General features: G+C 39.5%; 1 protein-coding gene across 1 annotated transcript in view; it reads left to right on the top strand.

The window, feature by feature from the left end:
• Positions 1 to 5,655: 5,655 nt before the first annotated feature.
• The window catches only part of ACTN2 (actinin alpha 2), a 69,695-nt gene continuing 59,937 nt past the window's right edge, over positions 5,656 to 15,413 (top strand). Inside the window, exon 1 of the mRNA XM_082049076.1 lies at positions 5,656 to 6,101. Within this exon, the coding sequence (XP_081905202.1) occupies positions 5,967 to 6,101 (135 nt within the window). The 5' untranslated portion in view covers positions 5,656 to 5,966. The remainder of the gene's footprint in view (positions 6,102 to 15,413) is intronic.

Below are 15,413 nucleotides of genomic sequence, written 5' to 3'. Positions count from 1 at the left end.
GTGTCACCAAAACTGTTGATGAATAATGTACTTTTTTAGACAAATAGTCTCAGGTAATCCAGTTATGGGTCACAGCCTGTCTTAGTAAGGATTTTTTTTTTTAACTGGTAGTATTAATGAAACACAAATTGTATGGTCAGTTGCAGGTTTTTGCATTGCCCTAGTCACGCAGTTTCTTCCTTGCTTAGTATCTTTGTGTGATAAGGCTAAGCCAACATAAAACAGGAACACAGCCAGGACTATGGGAACACATGATGGTTTGAAGATTTCTTCAGAAGGCTTGTTATAGGCCATGCTATACCACTAGCCCTGCCCCCTGCATTCTCATAACTGAACCATTTTTAAAATCCTGGATCTGTCTCGCCATTTTTTCCAATCTTATGCCAGCACTATTTGTAGTTTCCCCACCTGTTACCGTGTGTATTACATTGTAACTGTTTGCATATTGCTCTACACTTCAGTGAGCTAACAGACTGACTGCGGTGTAGTATATAAATCACCATACACATTTCCCAGTTTTTCATTTGATGCTACATTCTAAACTGTGCAAAGCATCTGTTGAAACCTCTGATATTATTTAGTTCATTATCTAATCTGTCTTTTTGAGTTGCATCTACCCAGACAAGAACTATCAAACAAAAAAGGCAACCTCCAGAGGCTAGCTCAAGGGGTAAAAGAGTTCAGGTATCATGGTTTCTTCTGAAATTTTTAATAGAAATATGTCAAATGTGAGGTCTGAGAGCTCCTCTCATTCATGACATTTGTGATCTTGTGTAGTGCTGCCTGGCAGTTGCCATCACCAGAGGGTTTTCCCTCTGCTATATTACATCTTTCAGCACTCACATTGCAGGTTGTGGTTGTTATTTACTATCACAGTACTGCTTAGTGATACTGTGGCAGAGACCAGATGTTGAATGTTTCCTACTAACATCTGCCGCAAAGCCTCTCTGGGAATCAGGACCACTGGCTGCAGGCTATAAGGCTGCAAGTGTGGCCCTACAAACAGCAGGGGCATCCCTTCCAGAGTATAAGAGATCCTGAATGACTGAGCAAACCTGACATACTAGAATAATGCTAGGCATTTTCATGTGCAGGCTACACACAAACCTGAGAGACAAACATGGAGGTGAAGGGTGTGTGGCAGGTAAAGCACACTGTAATCATAATTGTTCTGTAGGATCCTCAGGCCTTTTAAACAGAAAAAGCCTCTGCTTCAGGGAGTTTTTATTCCAGACAGACATTAAGGACCAAAGGAAGCATTGCTGACACTATTTTAGAGCTTGTTTATCTTCCAGTGAGAGCAGACTAATGGGCTAACATTTAGCTTTTTTTGGGGGGGGAAATTTTACCTGAATTTACTTGCTCAAGGTCATATAGGGCATCTTAAGCTGGTGTGGGTCACCCCATGTCTCAGCCCCGTGATTTCCCCTCCGCACAAAGGGTTGGCAAAAGCCAGTGATGTCAGTGTAGTCAACATTTTCTCCATACTCCTGAAGCCCAAGCTATGCTTTGGTAGTATTTGTCTGTCCTATAAATGTTTCTTGCTACACTTCATCCATGGCTGAATTTCAGGAACAGAGAAAGTCGTCTCTATATATAGCTGATTAAATACTTCAGGATCTTCTGACAATGTCAGTTACTATGAAGCCAGCAATGCATTTTTTTAACTCTTCCTCCATTTTTATTTCCAAACCTGTCATTTGAAATATTAAAAAAATAGTTATAATGTATACTTCTGTACAGTTAATATCACCACACATGAGTAGCATGGGGATTTTTCAGAATTAAAGTTTGTGTCTCTCAGTGTGAGATGTGTGAGGGCTAATATGTTCACTGTCCACGGTGCTTTTCCTTAGCTCAGACAAAAATCAGAATTTTGGTTCCCAGATGCATGCTTCTCTTCTTTGCTCTCTTTCTGCCTTCCTTCCATGTCTGTTCATTTCAGAAATATGAAGAAGTTTAACATTTATTCATATTGTCTTTACATATTGAGGTTTTTTTTCCCTGAATGTTGTTACAGTTTAAGATCTGAAACTGAAAACTGAGCTTTAGTTAGAAAAGCTCTTTGATTCTCAAGGAGCTTAATGCAAAGTGTGCCAGACGGTTTTCACTTAGGTGGTATTAGATTCAAAGATCCTTCATAAGTTGCAAATCTGCTAAGAAATACTCAAGAGAGTTCACCCACAGACCTGCTGCTCCTGGTAGGAAAGTTCTGGCCTTCTTGGTGCTCATTGTACATGGAAAATGATATCTTGTTACCACAGTGTTCTCCTGGGGTAAAGGCATTCTCCTGGGTAGGCCCTTCCTAGCATTTATGTTGGCATGTACTAAAACTGCATGCCTTTTGCCACATAGAAGATAAAAACAGTTGACAATTCAGCTCTGTCATGTCCATTTCTGATCTCCCTGTTCCACCTTATTTTTTCTAATCTGTTTGGCAATCATAAGTATTCTTTTCATCTTACCACATTGTGGGCAATCTGTGTAATTTCTTCCTCAAATTTACCTGCTGACTCTTGGGTATCTTGCCATGTCAGCTTAAAATTCCATATCTATGAGATTCACTGTGTTTCTTGCTCTTTCTCTACTTGGGACTTCTGTCCTTTTCTTTCCTGCTCAGCTTGCTTATTTCTGTTTTGATTTGATTTTCTTTCTCCTTAGGCACACATAGATTGTAGCTGTGTGACTCTGCCAGCTTCAGTGGGGATAGTCCTAACCTACCTCTGATGTGGGAATAAGCTGATTGAAGCACACTGCTTTATTCATACTACTCCGCTGGGCACAGCTTTCCTTTTCTCTAGGTAAGCTGGAAGAGGCAGCTCCCTTTCCACTTCAAGTTTGGCATCAGAGCTCCATTTTGGCTCTCTTTCCACTACAGACCTCCATTCATATGCTTCTCATTACCATCTACACTGTTCGTTTATGAAATTAAATTAAAGTAGTAAACAAAATACCAGATACTCCTCCTAAAGCTCCATCTATAAATATCTCCCCTGCCTACTCATGCTGTCTGATTAAGGGGCAGTAAGCAGTTACTTAGAGAATGTAAAACAGGTCATATTCCACAAAGATAAGCAGTTTTTATAAAATGGATATATTTCATTTAGCTTCCTATTTCGTAGGTTAAAAGCCCAACTGTCTCAAAATGCACACTGATGAAGTTGAAGCCTCCTATTTTGACATTTTCAGAATTAAACAATCACATTTTTCATTCTGAAATATTTTTCTCATCCAAAAGGAACTAATATAACCTACCCAAGGTGGATTTTGAAATATTTGCTCCTAATATAAAAATGTGAGTTTATTCCTATTTGGAATTGACTTTTTTTTTTTATCTGTCAGACTGAGAGATACTATTTTAGCTATTGGTTCCTTGGAAAAATGATGACATTTTTGTTTTCTTTGTTTTGTTGTGAAAGTAGTAAGTTTACATCTGTACCAAGTAACCATGAAAAAATGAACAGTACCTTTGCAGCAGTGGCTAGCTATGTTTTGAGCAAATCCAGTTATTTTATCAAAAACTTGGTATCTTTCTTTCAGAATTCTATACAATCTTGGTAGATTTCCTGTTGATTTCCCGAAATCTAGGCATGTATCTAAGTCTAGTCATAATCCATTGTGTGAACGGATACTCTTTATCATCATCATGCCTCCATTTTTATTTCATGACACAGGTACTCTGGGCCTGTGTTACAGGCTGAGGGCCAACAAATAAAATGTGGCTTTTAACTATTACCTCCCAGTATGAAGCCATTGGTACTGGTAAGGCTCACCTATACTGCACAGAGGGGAGTGGTATGCTACCACCTGAATTTGTCCACGTAGATCTCCAGACACGGCAGTGCTGAGAAAAGGTGTGAAGCTGGTTGCGATGGCTCACCTCTAATGAAGTAGTGCATGAAAGGTCACAGGTCTTGTCAGCGCAGAAGAACTCTTTGCACAGGGGACAGCCCTGGTTCAGAGCATTATATCTTAACTTCTTGGACTTTTCTGACTTCTTCCTGCTTTTCCTCTAGAAACTCTGTGATGTGTATAGTGAATTAAAAAAGGATGGTTTTACTGACTTTGAAGGCTTAAAGTCATTTAGGTCATTGAAATTGAACATGCATCACAAACCACAGATGACTATCCCTCTATAAAAATAAATGACACAAATTACACCAGTGTACACATAATGTGTACGTACACAAAATATTTTTGGTTTGTAATTGCTATTTGATACTGCCTGAGAGTATTCTAAGAGAATGTCTATTTGCATTTGAACAAAAAAGTCTGCGCATAGCTTTCATCAATATTTTCTTCATTATATGGAAGGAAATGTAAAAACCTTGAGAATATTTGCATTCAGCAGGTGAAAAGCATGTGGTTCTGATTTTGCTGCATAGATTTGGAGTTTAATTTTTTTTAGACTATTTATCATACAATACGTATAGCAGTCTTTGGAAGGTCAGCTTACTTTGACTGCACGGAACATGTTGCAATTCTCTTCTGAATTCCAATTTGCAACCTTAGTGCTGCATTCATCAAGTTTTTTGGAGCTAATGGGTAGGTATTACCTGTGCATGTATGTATGTTCTAAATTGCATAGACTTGTGGGACAGAAGGTGCCTTGACAAAAAGCAGCATTTTGGTTAGCAACATGAAGTGGAGGACACGTGCTGTCTAGCTGTTGTTTTGTTTCTTCATTCACATTGGCTTAGAGATCTATGGTTGCCTTTACTGAACATAGTTCTCCCTTATATCTTCGTCTTTTATGGCTTCCAAAAGCTCGGTTTTGGTGAGCTTTTTCTTTTTGGAAGTAAAGTTCGAATTGTATCCAGTGTGGACACTGGTATAGAGGATGACCTTGGCGGATGATAGAATGGCAGGCTCCACGAAGAACATAGTAAACTTGCCAATTCCCAGAAGTAAGGTTGTTGCCAGGGCAACTGAAATTAAATGGCAGGGGAGATACAGGACAGGCTTTGCCAGAATGCTTGATCTCAGTGACATCTTTTCAGATTTTACCCTGTGGAAGCACAGGTAAATGGTTCTTGTCACATTTAGAAAGACCTTTGCATGTACTTCTTGGTGCTTGCTTTGGGGATGTACTAAGCATGTTTCTTGGACAAAGAAGATATATGTTGCTTTTTTAAGTTATGCTTCCACACTTTCTGGTTTAACTCCAATCCTGATTTCCACTGGAAATTGTTTCACATTTCGGGTGTCCTTGTCTGCACTAGCGCTTGTGATCCTTAATCCAAAAAGGAAAGTAGGAAGTGACTCAAGGGTCCACACAGACTTCAGACTAATGATAGACAATGTCATACTGCATCAGCAATCATAGATGGGTCTGGACAAGTAGAAATACACGTCAGTAGGAAAAAAAAAAAGTCAGGTATTTTATCGAATTAGAAGAAGACACAGACGAGTAAATGGTAATTTTTGGCGAGAGCGCTTACGGGAGGAGGGTTGCCCCGGCCAGCTCCCCCTTTCGGAGGCTGTCTCTCTCGCTGCCTTGCGCAGAAACAGCGCGCTCCTAGCCCCGCTCTGTCCCGCCCGCAGGGGCGGCGATCCCGGCCCGGCCGAGGGCGCCCCGCCGCCTGGAGCGGGGCCGCAGCCGCCGCCGCGCCACGTGACAGCCCGGCGGGGATAATAAGCCGCAGCAATGAGCCGCGCTGGGCTTCTCCGGAGGGTCAGCCGCAGGGACCTACAGCAGCAGCAGTAGCAGCAGAGAGAGAAAGGGAAGAGGGCAGGAGAGAGAGGGAAGGAAGGTCACCATAGGTCAGCACCTACCTGACAGTTTCAGCCTCTGCTCTCAGCAAGACTCATCAGTATTCACTCCCTGTCGTTTCGCAAAAAGAGAAATAAGAAAGAAAACAGACACTGCTACCTACAACCCATCTGCAAGTTAACTGAGCTTAAAAAGTATACATACATTTAAAACTAGTAGAAGCCACAGCAGCTGAAGCTGATCCCCAGGTAGCATGAATAGCATGAACCAGATAGAAACAAACATGCAGTACACCTACAACTATGAAGAGGATGAGTACATGACCCAAGAAGAAGAATGGGACAGGGACCTGCTCCTGGACCCAGCATGGGAGAAACAGCAAAGGAAGGTCTGGAAATAAAGCGTGTCTGTATATGTGCTTCTGTGTGGAATGATGCTCTAATTTATTGCTGTGCTGCATCTGGATTTGCCAGGGCTGTGCAGTAATGGGTTCTAATTTTGTAAGAGAATGTATTTTACATCATATAAAGCATAGATATAATGTATATTAGCTATGCCATATTTTGTGGATAAAGCATTCACTTTTTGGATTTTTAAGTGAAACCTATGTAAGATGGCACTAATTTATGGGAGTCAGGAGTTTATATTGCACTGGAAAGATTCTGTCAGTACCTCTATATTTATATATTAGTTGTTGACGGAGATTTCAGTAATTTTAAACTTCGCTTCCTGGATCCTACTTTCGGAAAGCAGAATCTGAATTGATGTGTGTGCCTGATTGGTTCTCAAGAACAGTAAACTGCAATTGTAAACAGGGAGATGAATGAGGTGGTTCAAAATTGGTATGCAGACAAAGTTTGCAATATTTCTGAGAGCAGACTTTGAAATTGTGATCCTGCAAGTCAGATCTCATTAGAATTTATTATTAATTCAGACTGAATGATCTGACAAGGAAAATATTGCTTAAAAATACATCCAGACTAGATCTGGAAGACTGTATTTCATGATTAGGTTCTCACATGCCAGTTCACTCCCTGGGAAAAAACAAATCTGTAAACTCCTTGGAATATACCATTGTACAGGGAATGCTTCATGCCTTTTAGGTGTAAGAAAACCATTGTGCCAGCAAGTACTACCCATGCTCTTATTCTGAATATAGGCAGAGATTATAATCCCATCAGCAGTCTTGTCAAGGGTTTGGTACTTTAGTAATATTTGCAATATCTAATTTCAGAACACTGAGTTTTGAACAGCATATGGAAAAGAGAGAAATGAAGTATTGTAAAGGATTTGTTACTTCCTAATGCAAAAGGTGATGCTGAAGTCATATCTGACAGATCTGAGATTAAAAGGTTATCTGCTGGTTACAAGAATGAAAAAAAAACAGCAGAAGGAGAGAGAGAGAAATGATGCTCTAGACAATACAGTTGAATATGCTTTTTGTTATAGGTGAGCAGCTCACTTCAAGAACTTAAGTAGAAGTTGCCAAATTATATCTGATGATATTTTGTCCCACTGTTACAGTCACAGCTTCTGTAAAAGCTGTACTATAAAAGTATAGCTGTAAAAGTAGGAGCTGTTAGAATCATTGGGGCCAATGGCTTTGCTTTGTCATTTAAATCGGTAGAGCCAATATTTTACTCTCAGTTTTTACTTGTCTCCTTCTTACTGTGAGTTTTAGCTGATTTTATTCATTTTCTTACATTCACATCTGCTCAGATCCTGCTGTATGAGTATAGTGGAAGAAGTTCTGAGCTAGGTTGAAGTTAACTTTTCTTCACCCACCAGCTGCTGTTACTCCTAACCAATTAGTAAACCATACTCATGAACATGGACATTTGTTTTAATTTACACTCTTTAGATGGCAAACTACTCTTTTATGTTTTATAATGAGAATGGAATTGGTGTTAGTGCTTAAGTGCTTAGTGATTTGAAAGTACTCAGCCATAACAGGTCATGGTTACATCTGATTAGGATTCAATTGTCCAGCGTTTCAGAGAATGCTGTTTTCAAAGTAAAGACATAATGGACAGGTTACTACATAGTCAGCAGTCTAATGCTGTTTTTCTACAGTGCAGATAAATGATAAAAAGTAAAGAGAATTTGGATTCTGTAGGCTTTCTTATGTTTGCATTAAATCTGTTGACTTACAGAAGAAAAATGTGTACTCTTATGATAGACTTAATAAAATTTCAAGACTTCTGTCTCTCTGATGCTAAGACAGTTGCAGAAAATGCTTTCTTTATTTATTAGGAGAAGATTGCAGATACATGGGCACAGATCTTTGTTCAAACTGGTAATATAATATTGAAAAGTGATCTCAGTGGAGCCCTGGCAGTTGGCAGCATATATTTTCTATTAGGCAGTCTTGGAACAAACCAAAAATAAATGCCATTGTTTCTATTGTGGGCTGCCCTCTCCAGACTTGCCATTTTAGTGATATGCCTGGTATGAGATCTGTCAACAGATGCTGGTAACACATGATGACGTCCATAGGATTACAATGGATGTGACGCCTAATTATAACCATGGTTCATAGAGTATTATGGACTGCTGTAATCCAGGTTCCTTGGTGGTTGCAAATGTCAGAATAAATATGAAGTATACTTTTAAGAAAGGAGGCTGTGTAGTACCTCAGCTTTCTCTCTCTGAATGTGAACACCAATTTAAATGCTTTGGTTAGGGTAATATTTAGCCTGTGTCAAATCAAGAAATCAAGAAAATACAGCAATTTGACCATTTTCTACATTAGGCACTGTTGGTAAAAACTCAAACAGGATCATATGGTTGGAAGTTTCAGGCAGAAACTATAAAGAAAGACTGAATAACAACAACAAAAAAATGTATTATGGATGGGCATGCTGTCTTCGGTAGGAACTCATTAGAAAACTACAGCCTTGGTGTCTTTTGAACATGTAGATGGGAACCATGGGATTGGAAACTTCTGAAATCTGCTGCTTGACCCAGTACATTTCCACTGGCCACATGTGCTTAAACAGCAGTTGAAAGATCTATGAAAGTGGCCCCTTGTTTCTTCAGTACTACATGGAAATAAAAAAGTATTGGAAATCAAAAATTCTGGACAAAGGGAGTGAGATTCTCTTCTACACTCTACTCTGTAACCTCAGGTAAGATCAGCTCACTTCAGATCTCCATTTCCCACTCGTGAAAAGAGGACAGCAGTGATATTTAGAACAACAGATGGAAGTGGTTGGTTCTATGGTATGTCAGACTAGTAATTAGATTGCTTTCAGTTCCTACCCTGCTGGACTGGAGGGGAATAAAAATCATACTAGCTCTCATAGTGGAAGACTTGAAACATGATATGTCTTCTCTCTATGATAAGCTTATTTCTGAAGTTTTCGGAGCTTGTTGAACTTTTTTTGGAAACGTTTTAGTTTTCAGTAGCCTGTATCTCAATATAACCAAAAGGAACATAGGAAAATGCAGTGTCCCTTAGCTTAGGAAACCAAGCACAACAATACTACTCAAGATGCAAATGTATTGTTTGAAGCAAGTTTGAACTGCCAGCGCTACTTAGCGAGCTGTGCGTTAAACAGTGCTCTTTCTTATTTGTAACTTTCGCTATAAATAGTTTATTATAGGAGTGTGCTTTTTTAAACTTTAACATGAAATGTGGTTTGTTAGTTTTTCAAGTAAATCTTAAGCCTTCAGGCTAGAGAAAAGATCTGAAGTTGTGACACCAGTGTGATCCCTTCTTCAGGACAGTTGTATTGTACTGTAAAGCACTAAACTGGCTCCACGTATTCGTAAGTGTCTTCTGCAGTCATTCGGACTTGTCTCTGACACTGCTGCACCAACGTATGTAAGGAAAGAACTGGAAACATACTCCTTGCCTTACTGATATTATTATCGATGAATGTTCTTATTCTAGCTTACTGTATGGCCCTGATGCCACTGCTTCGTTAATGCAAAAGGGTTATAATGTAGGTGTCAATGCAATTTCTAAACAAGAAGACTCAGAATATTTATTTACCTGGATATTACACTCTTTGTGAATGCAAATCTTCTTGATGACACTGAATGCTGTGTATACGTGAGGACTTTGGAAAAGGTTCTTTAGGAAAGAAGCTGTGTCTTTTCCAGCCTTCAGCAGTACATATCAGATTACATTTTCAGGGTGACATATAAGGATTTATCTGCATTACCTCCTTTGGTTGGTAACACAATTCTGTTGTCCTTGCAAATAAAAATGCATTTGGAAGCCACACGTATGGCAGATTATTTGGAAGAAGCTACCGGCACTATGTATTATGGACATCGTCCTTATTTTTCTAGTGTTGCTGCAACTTCAATAGGTTCAGCAGATTTGAGAGATTCATTGCAACCTGAAAGAGGAGTTGACCTTGTGTTCAGTCTGACTTCAGCATCTATAAATAGAGTTACTGTCAGTGTCCCAGATTCACTCTGGAGTTTGTGTGGTCTTCTATGGATGAAATCTAAATTGATATCTTATCAGAAACCTCTTCCTGGAAGAAGTCTACTGGTGAGTGAGAAGACAGATGAAGTGGAAGGAAACAGCTTCATTCTTTGACTAGGAAGAGAAGGAGAGAAATAACCAAGCCTGAATGAATGAAAAAGAAAAGTTAGGCATAAAAACATTGGCAGGAGAGGCTGGATCCCACCAGCAAAATTCAGTACTGTAGAACCATCCCTTGTGGATTGAAATAATTGTCTTGGAGAATATAGCAGTATCAACAGTGTGTACAGGGCATCACAACCCATGCCTAGCATTTTTACTGAGATTACCTGGAAATAATCAAAGTTGGGATTCAGGGGGAAAAGGGGTGATTTTTTTTTTTTTTTTTTTTCTTTTAGACAGTGCAAAATTCTTTCCTTGAGCAATCAACCTCGAGGGTTTTTGATGAAGCGACACTTTTAACCCATGCGGAATGCCAGTGGGATTGTTGAGAACGCAGGGATTTCCCTCTGCAAGTACGCAACAAGAATAGGGTCTCAATGAAAACTATTGGTGAATGGGAGGGAGGCAAAAGGTACACTCCGTTCTAAGAGAGCATCAGCCTTCTCATTACTTACTCCTAGTACTTACCTGGTAGCAGTTGGATATTTCTTAAAAAGATGGGGGTTCTGGGTTGAGTAGCTTTAGGACTAACTTCAGTAGGGGATTTAATTTGTTAGAAGGAAAATCCCCCAGAGTTGCAAGCAGAATAATCATCAGTGGAAAAATCATGTGGTCTAATGAGTCCTACACTGCGGTTCTCTGCCTCCAATAGCTTTTATGCACAGCATTTGGATGACATAGGTGTTTGGGGAATTTTGTAGGTTGAAATGCAGGATTTTCTATTACTACTAATAGTTAGAAAAGGAAATAATTTCACCTTTTTTGACTTATTTTTTTCTAGTATTCATCCAGTACTGTGACTGTCTTCTGTAGAAGAACAATGTCTTGATATATGCCACTATAGCTAGAGAGTGTACCTTACAGTAACATGAAGTTTCAACACTCCAAGACCAAATGCTTCTCCTTCAGGTGGATCAGTAATTTTCAATCGGAGCATGCCAAAATGCCTAATATTAAGAACACACACATAAATAATCTCTTGTTTCCTTTTAAATCCTGGATGCTCTTTAAGTGACCTTCTCAGTGGTATATGGCCCCATATAGGGTCTGACTCAGAACTTGGTAGTCAGTGGATGGGCTTAATTTTTTTTCTGCCTCAGCATGTATTCATTTTTCAGCATATACTATAACTCTCCTAAATATTAGACACTGATGCCACAGAAAGACATGGAGTTGCAGTTTCTCCAGTCTTGTGAAGAGTTTCCATGAGGGCAGAGGGACTGTGTGTAGAAATATGGGATGTGTTTATGGCTTCTTCAGTACGATTGGCCTCTTAGAGATTAGTGCTTGTTAAAATAGTAACATGTTAAATTCCTCTTGCTGATGTTACTTGCATGGAATGGTGCTTGAGAAGAGCACGCTGAAAGGATAGTGGAACGATCATATTTTGTCAGTGTGCTTCATATTCTGTCTTGGAAGCTGTCAGTAAGGTGTGCAGCTAAAGAGGGCCCTGAATACTGTGGTGCTGATATGTTAAGGAAAATTCAAAGAAAGCTATTATGAAATTCACTTAACTATAAATGTTTATGGAGCTAGGTTTGTTTGTTTGTTTTTGTTTTTTTCAAATGGGAAGTTTTTCCTTATTAAGTGTGAGAAATCAATTACTCAATATTATATTTTTTATTTAAACTCAAACAGCTCTCTCAAGGTTCTGTATGTTTTTGTTAGTGTTGTCGAATGGGTAATACCTACAGTACCAATTCAGCTGTTAATTGCCACTCACCCCCAATAATCTGCCAGCAACAGAACTGTGTCGTTATGAAAATAAATTTTAAGAACTATTTTGTAATAAGAAAAAAAGGTTACATCCACTCACAGATACACATCACAGCCTCCCCTGAAATTTGTGTAGTAAAGTGTCTGCAGATATGCTGATCCAATTAGTAAGACAATAAGGATTGGAAGAAAGTGGGTTTCCATAAGCTGCAACCAAGGTGCTTAAGAGCTAGAGGAAAGCTGTGTGTTAAGCAGTGGACTTTGCTATAATCTCTTGGGGCTGGGAGGTCTGCATCTTTCTGTGGATCTGTGTTTGGGTTGCTGGAGAGCTGAAGAGAGTGGCATGGGAGGTGTTTACTTGGAAGAACACTGAAGGTCTTCAGCCCTGAGACTGCAGTAAATAGGGAATCTATGCTCATATGCTCATACAATTCGTAGCCCTGTGCAAACAAAAGCAGGGCTTAGGTATATTCTGTAAATTAATGAATCCCAGTAAGAAAATATGATTGTGTCACCATTTCCAAATCAAACTAAGACTAAGCTGAATTTTGACTACTTTTTGTCAATGGGGTAGCACAGTTCAAAATCTTGCACCAGAGCTCTTCCATCCTCTTACAAGTAAGGCAAAAGGAGTTTCATCATTATGATGGAAAAATTTGATACCAAATGCCTAACAAAAATTTAATCACTGTTGCATAAATTCTTATCCATTTAATGATGTTTAGTTTAGGTTGTAATTTCTGTATTGCACTATACAGTTCTACTGAATTAATTTCAGTGAGACTGAGAATTAGGATTTTCTTTAGTCATGAATGGTAAATGCTATCTAGATATTAGTAGTATTTTAGAAGCTGTACTGCAGAGCCTGCTTGCAGAACACATTCGATTTGTATCTGGAATGCAGGTGGACACGATGCAGGAAGAAACGTGTCAGTGAAATAGAATTAGATGGGAATTTGTGCTGCTTAGCTTTGTTCCAAGTCGAAAGACACCCATCCTATATGTTATTTTATATCCTTGCAAGCAAACAAATATAAAAGTGCTTACACAGTTGGCAAAGTTGAGTTCTTTTGGCTGGCTTTACTGCCAAGCATAATTTTTTCTGAGCCTTAATTGTCGGGATAAACAATGTGTAACTGATGGGATATTCCTCTACTGTGAGCAGTGAGAAGTTGCTGACTCTCAGTGCATGTGTCCTTTATGCCTATGCATCCTTTACTCTCAGCTGATACCAGAAGGAGAATGTGTTCATACTGAGCACTCTATTTTGTCCTAAATTAAATTTCATTCTTAGTAGTTTGGGGTGATTTTCAAGTCTTCATTGTTTGAAGAACATCATTTCATGGTGTGCTGTGATAATAACATTTGTTCTTATAATATCACTGAATTTGTTGGTTTTAAATCTGCTTCATGTTGAGAGACTTGATGTATATAAGCTGATCATAACTATACAGGTGCTATATGATGCTCTTTTTCTACCTGATAAAATTTGGCATGTATTTAAAGACAGAAGTCTCCTCTTTCCACATAATTTAACCAGCAAGCACAATGTTATGATCACCCTCTGTGACTGTTTCTGTACGTATTCTGCAGCAGCTCTTCTGTTGGCAGTAGAAGTTACTCCTCAGATCAAGATAGCATGGTCCTAGTAATCCTCAGACTACTGGTGTGAAAGGATTACAGGGCAGGTGTTGCAGCTCTGCAGGAACCAGAGCATCTGCAGAGAGAGAGAAGACTTTGAAATGCAATGTTCTCCTTTTAGGAAAGTGTCTCACTTGAAATGGTAGCTTGTGGAAACACACTTCATTCTTTAGAAAGCCTGTCCAGAGAAAAGCAGAAGCTGACAGTTGTCTGGCTAATGTTGAGTTAGTGTTTATATTTGCACCTTAAATTTCCTTGTGTGCACACAGGTGAGACAATTAGTCCTGAATTTGTGTCCTAAGTGTGAGAATGGGCACTGCTGCTCCTATGTCTTGTCACAATTTTCTCTGCTTTTGGAGTTATAAGGCCACATCACTTTGTCCATGTCTTCATCTCCAAAACAGTGGTTATAATACCCATGTGCTGGCTTTACAGACGAAAGTGCTAAGTGTTTACTGTACTTGGTATGAGTAAGATTTTCCATTTACTTCAAATGCTTCCTTCCAACAGCTCTTAACTGTCAGAAACCCTTCAACTTGAAATCTGATGCTTGTTCTTACTTCTCTTCAAAATCCTGTAAGCAAAATCAGTTCAGCCATCCGTTACTTTGATAGCTGGCAGAACCTTATTTAGAGCAGATGGCTCCTACTCTGAACTGCCCCCTAGAAAAGCCTTGCTAACCCCCACTACCATAGCAGGAGTCTGCGGAGAGTGACTACCCTAGTTTAAAATTAGCATCTGTGATTATTCCTTAAGCATCTAAGGAAACACTTGTATTTTTTATAGGTGTTGAACACCCAGGCATTTCCACTGACGTCAGGAGGAACTTCTGTCTGTTTTGCACCTCTCAAAATCAGCCTGCTATTTTGGCACTTACAGAAAGGCTTAACCATCTAGTGTTAAGTGATTTTTTTTTTTTAAACTCTGTTTTATGTTTAATCTTGGCACCAGTTTAGCTTTTCACTACTGCAAGACTTAAGCCATTGCACTCTTTAATATAAAAAAAACTGGTACCCAGCTGCACTAAATACAAATAAAAATTACATAAATGATTATGTGTGTGTAGCTCTGGGGGATTATTTCGTCTGGAGGAGTTTCTTTAGGCTATGGAAAACCTCTATAGTCCAAATTTGTCTACAGGTCTACTCTGGAGTGCGGTTCCACCATGCATTTTCTTTGGCAGAGCAGCTGATTACCTTCGACTCTACTCTTATTCATAGACTTCCAGCCCCCTTCATTTGCTGGTACAATGATCATCTGCTGTATACGAGATCACTGAAGAAATTTGAAGCAATACTCCCCGTTCTCACTGCTTCTTAATCCCAAGTCATTTCAGTAATGCAGTTTGCAGTGCAGCCCCACAAGCACTGAGACCCCACCTGGAGTTCTGCATCCAGCTCTGGAGCCCTCAGCACAGGCAACACATGGACCTGTTGGAGAGGGGCCAGAGGAAGCCACAAAAATGATTTGGAGGGCTGGAACAGCTCTGCTGTGAGGACAGCCTGGAAGAGTTCGGGTTGTTTAGCCTGGAGAAGGTTCCAGGGAGACCTTACTGCAGCCTTCCAGTACTTAAAAAGGGCTTTTAAGAAAGATGAGGACAGACTTTTTAGCAGGATCGGTTGTGACAGGACAAGGAGTGATGGTTTTAAACTAAAAGAGGAAAAATTCAGGCTAGACATGAGGAAGAAATTTTTTACAGTCAGGTTGGTGAAAGTGGCCCAGGTTTCCCCAGAGAGGTGG

Source organism: Streptopelia decaocto, assembly GCF_964273445.1.
Source record: "Streptopelia decaocto genome assembly, chromosome: 3".
Lineage (NCBI taxonomy): Eukaryota > Metazoa > Chordata > Aves > Columbiformes > Columbidae > Streptopelia > Streptopelia decaocto.
Note: the sequence above shows the minus strand (reverse complement) of the source record. Positions and strands in the feature narration are given on the sequence as shown.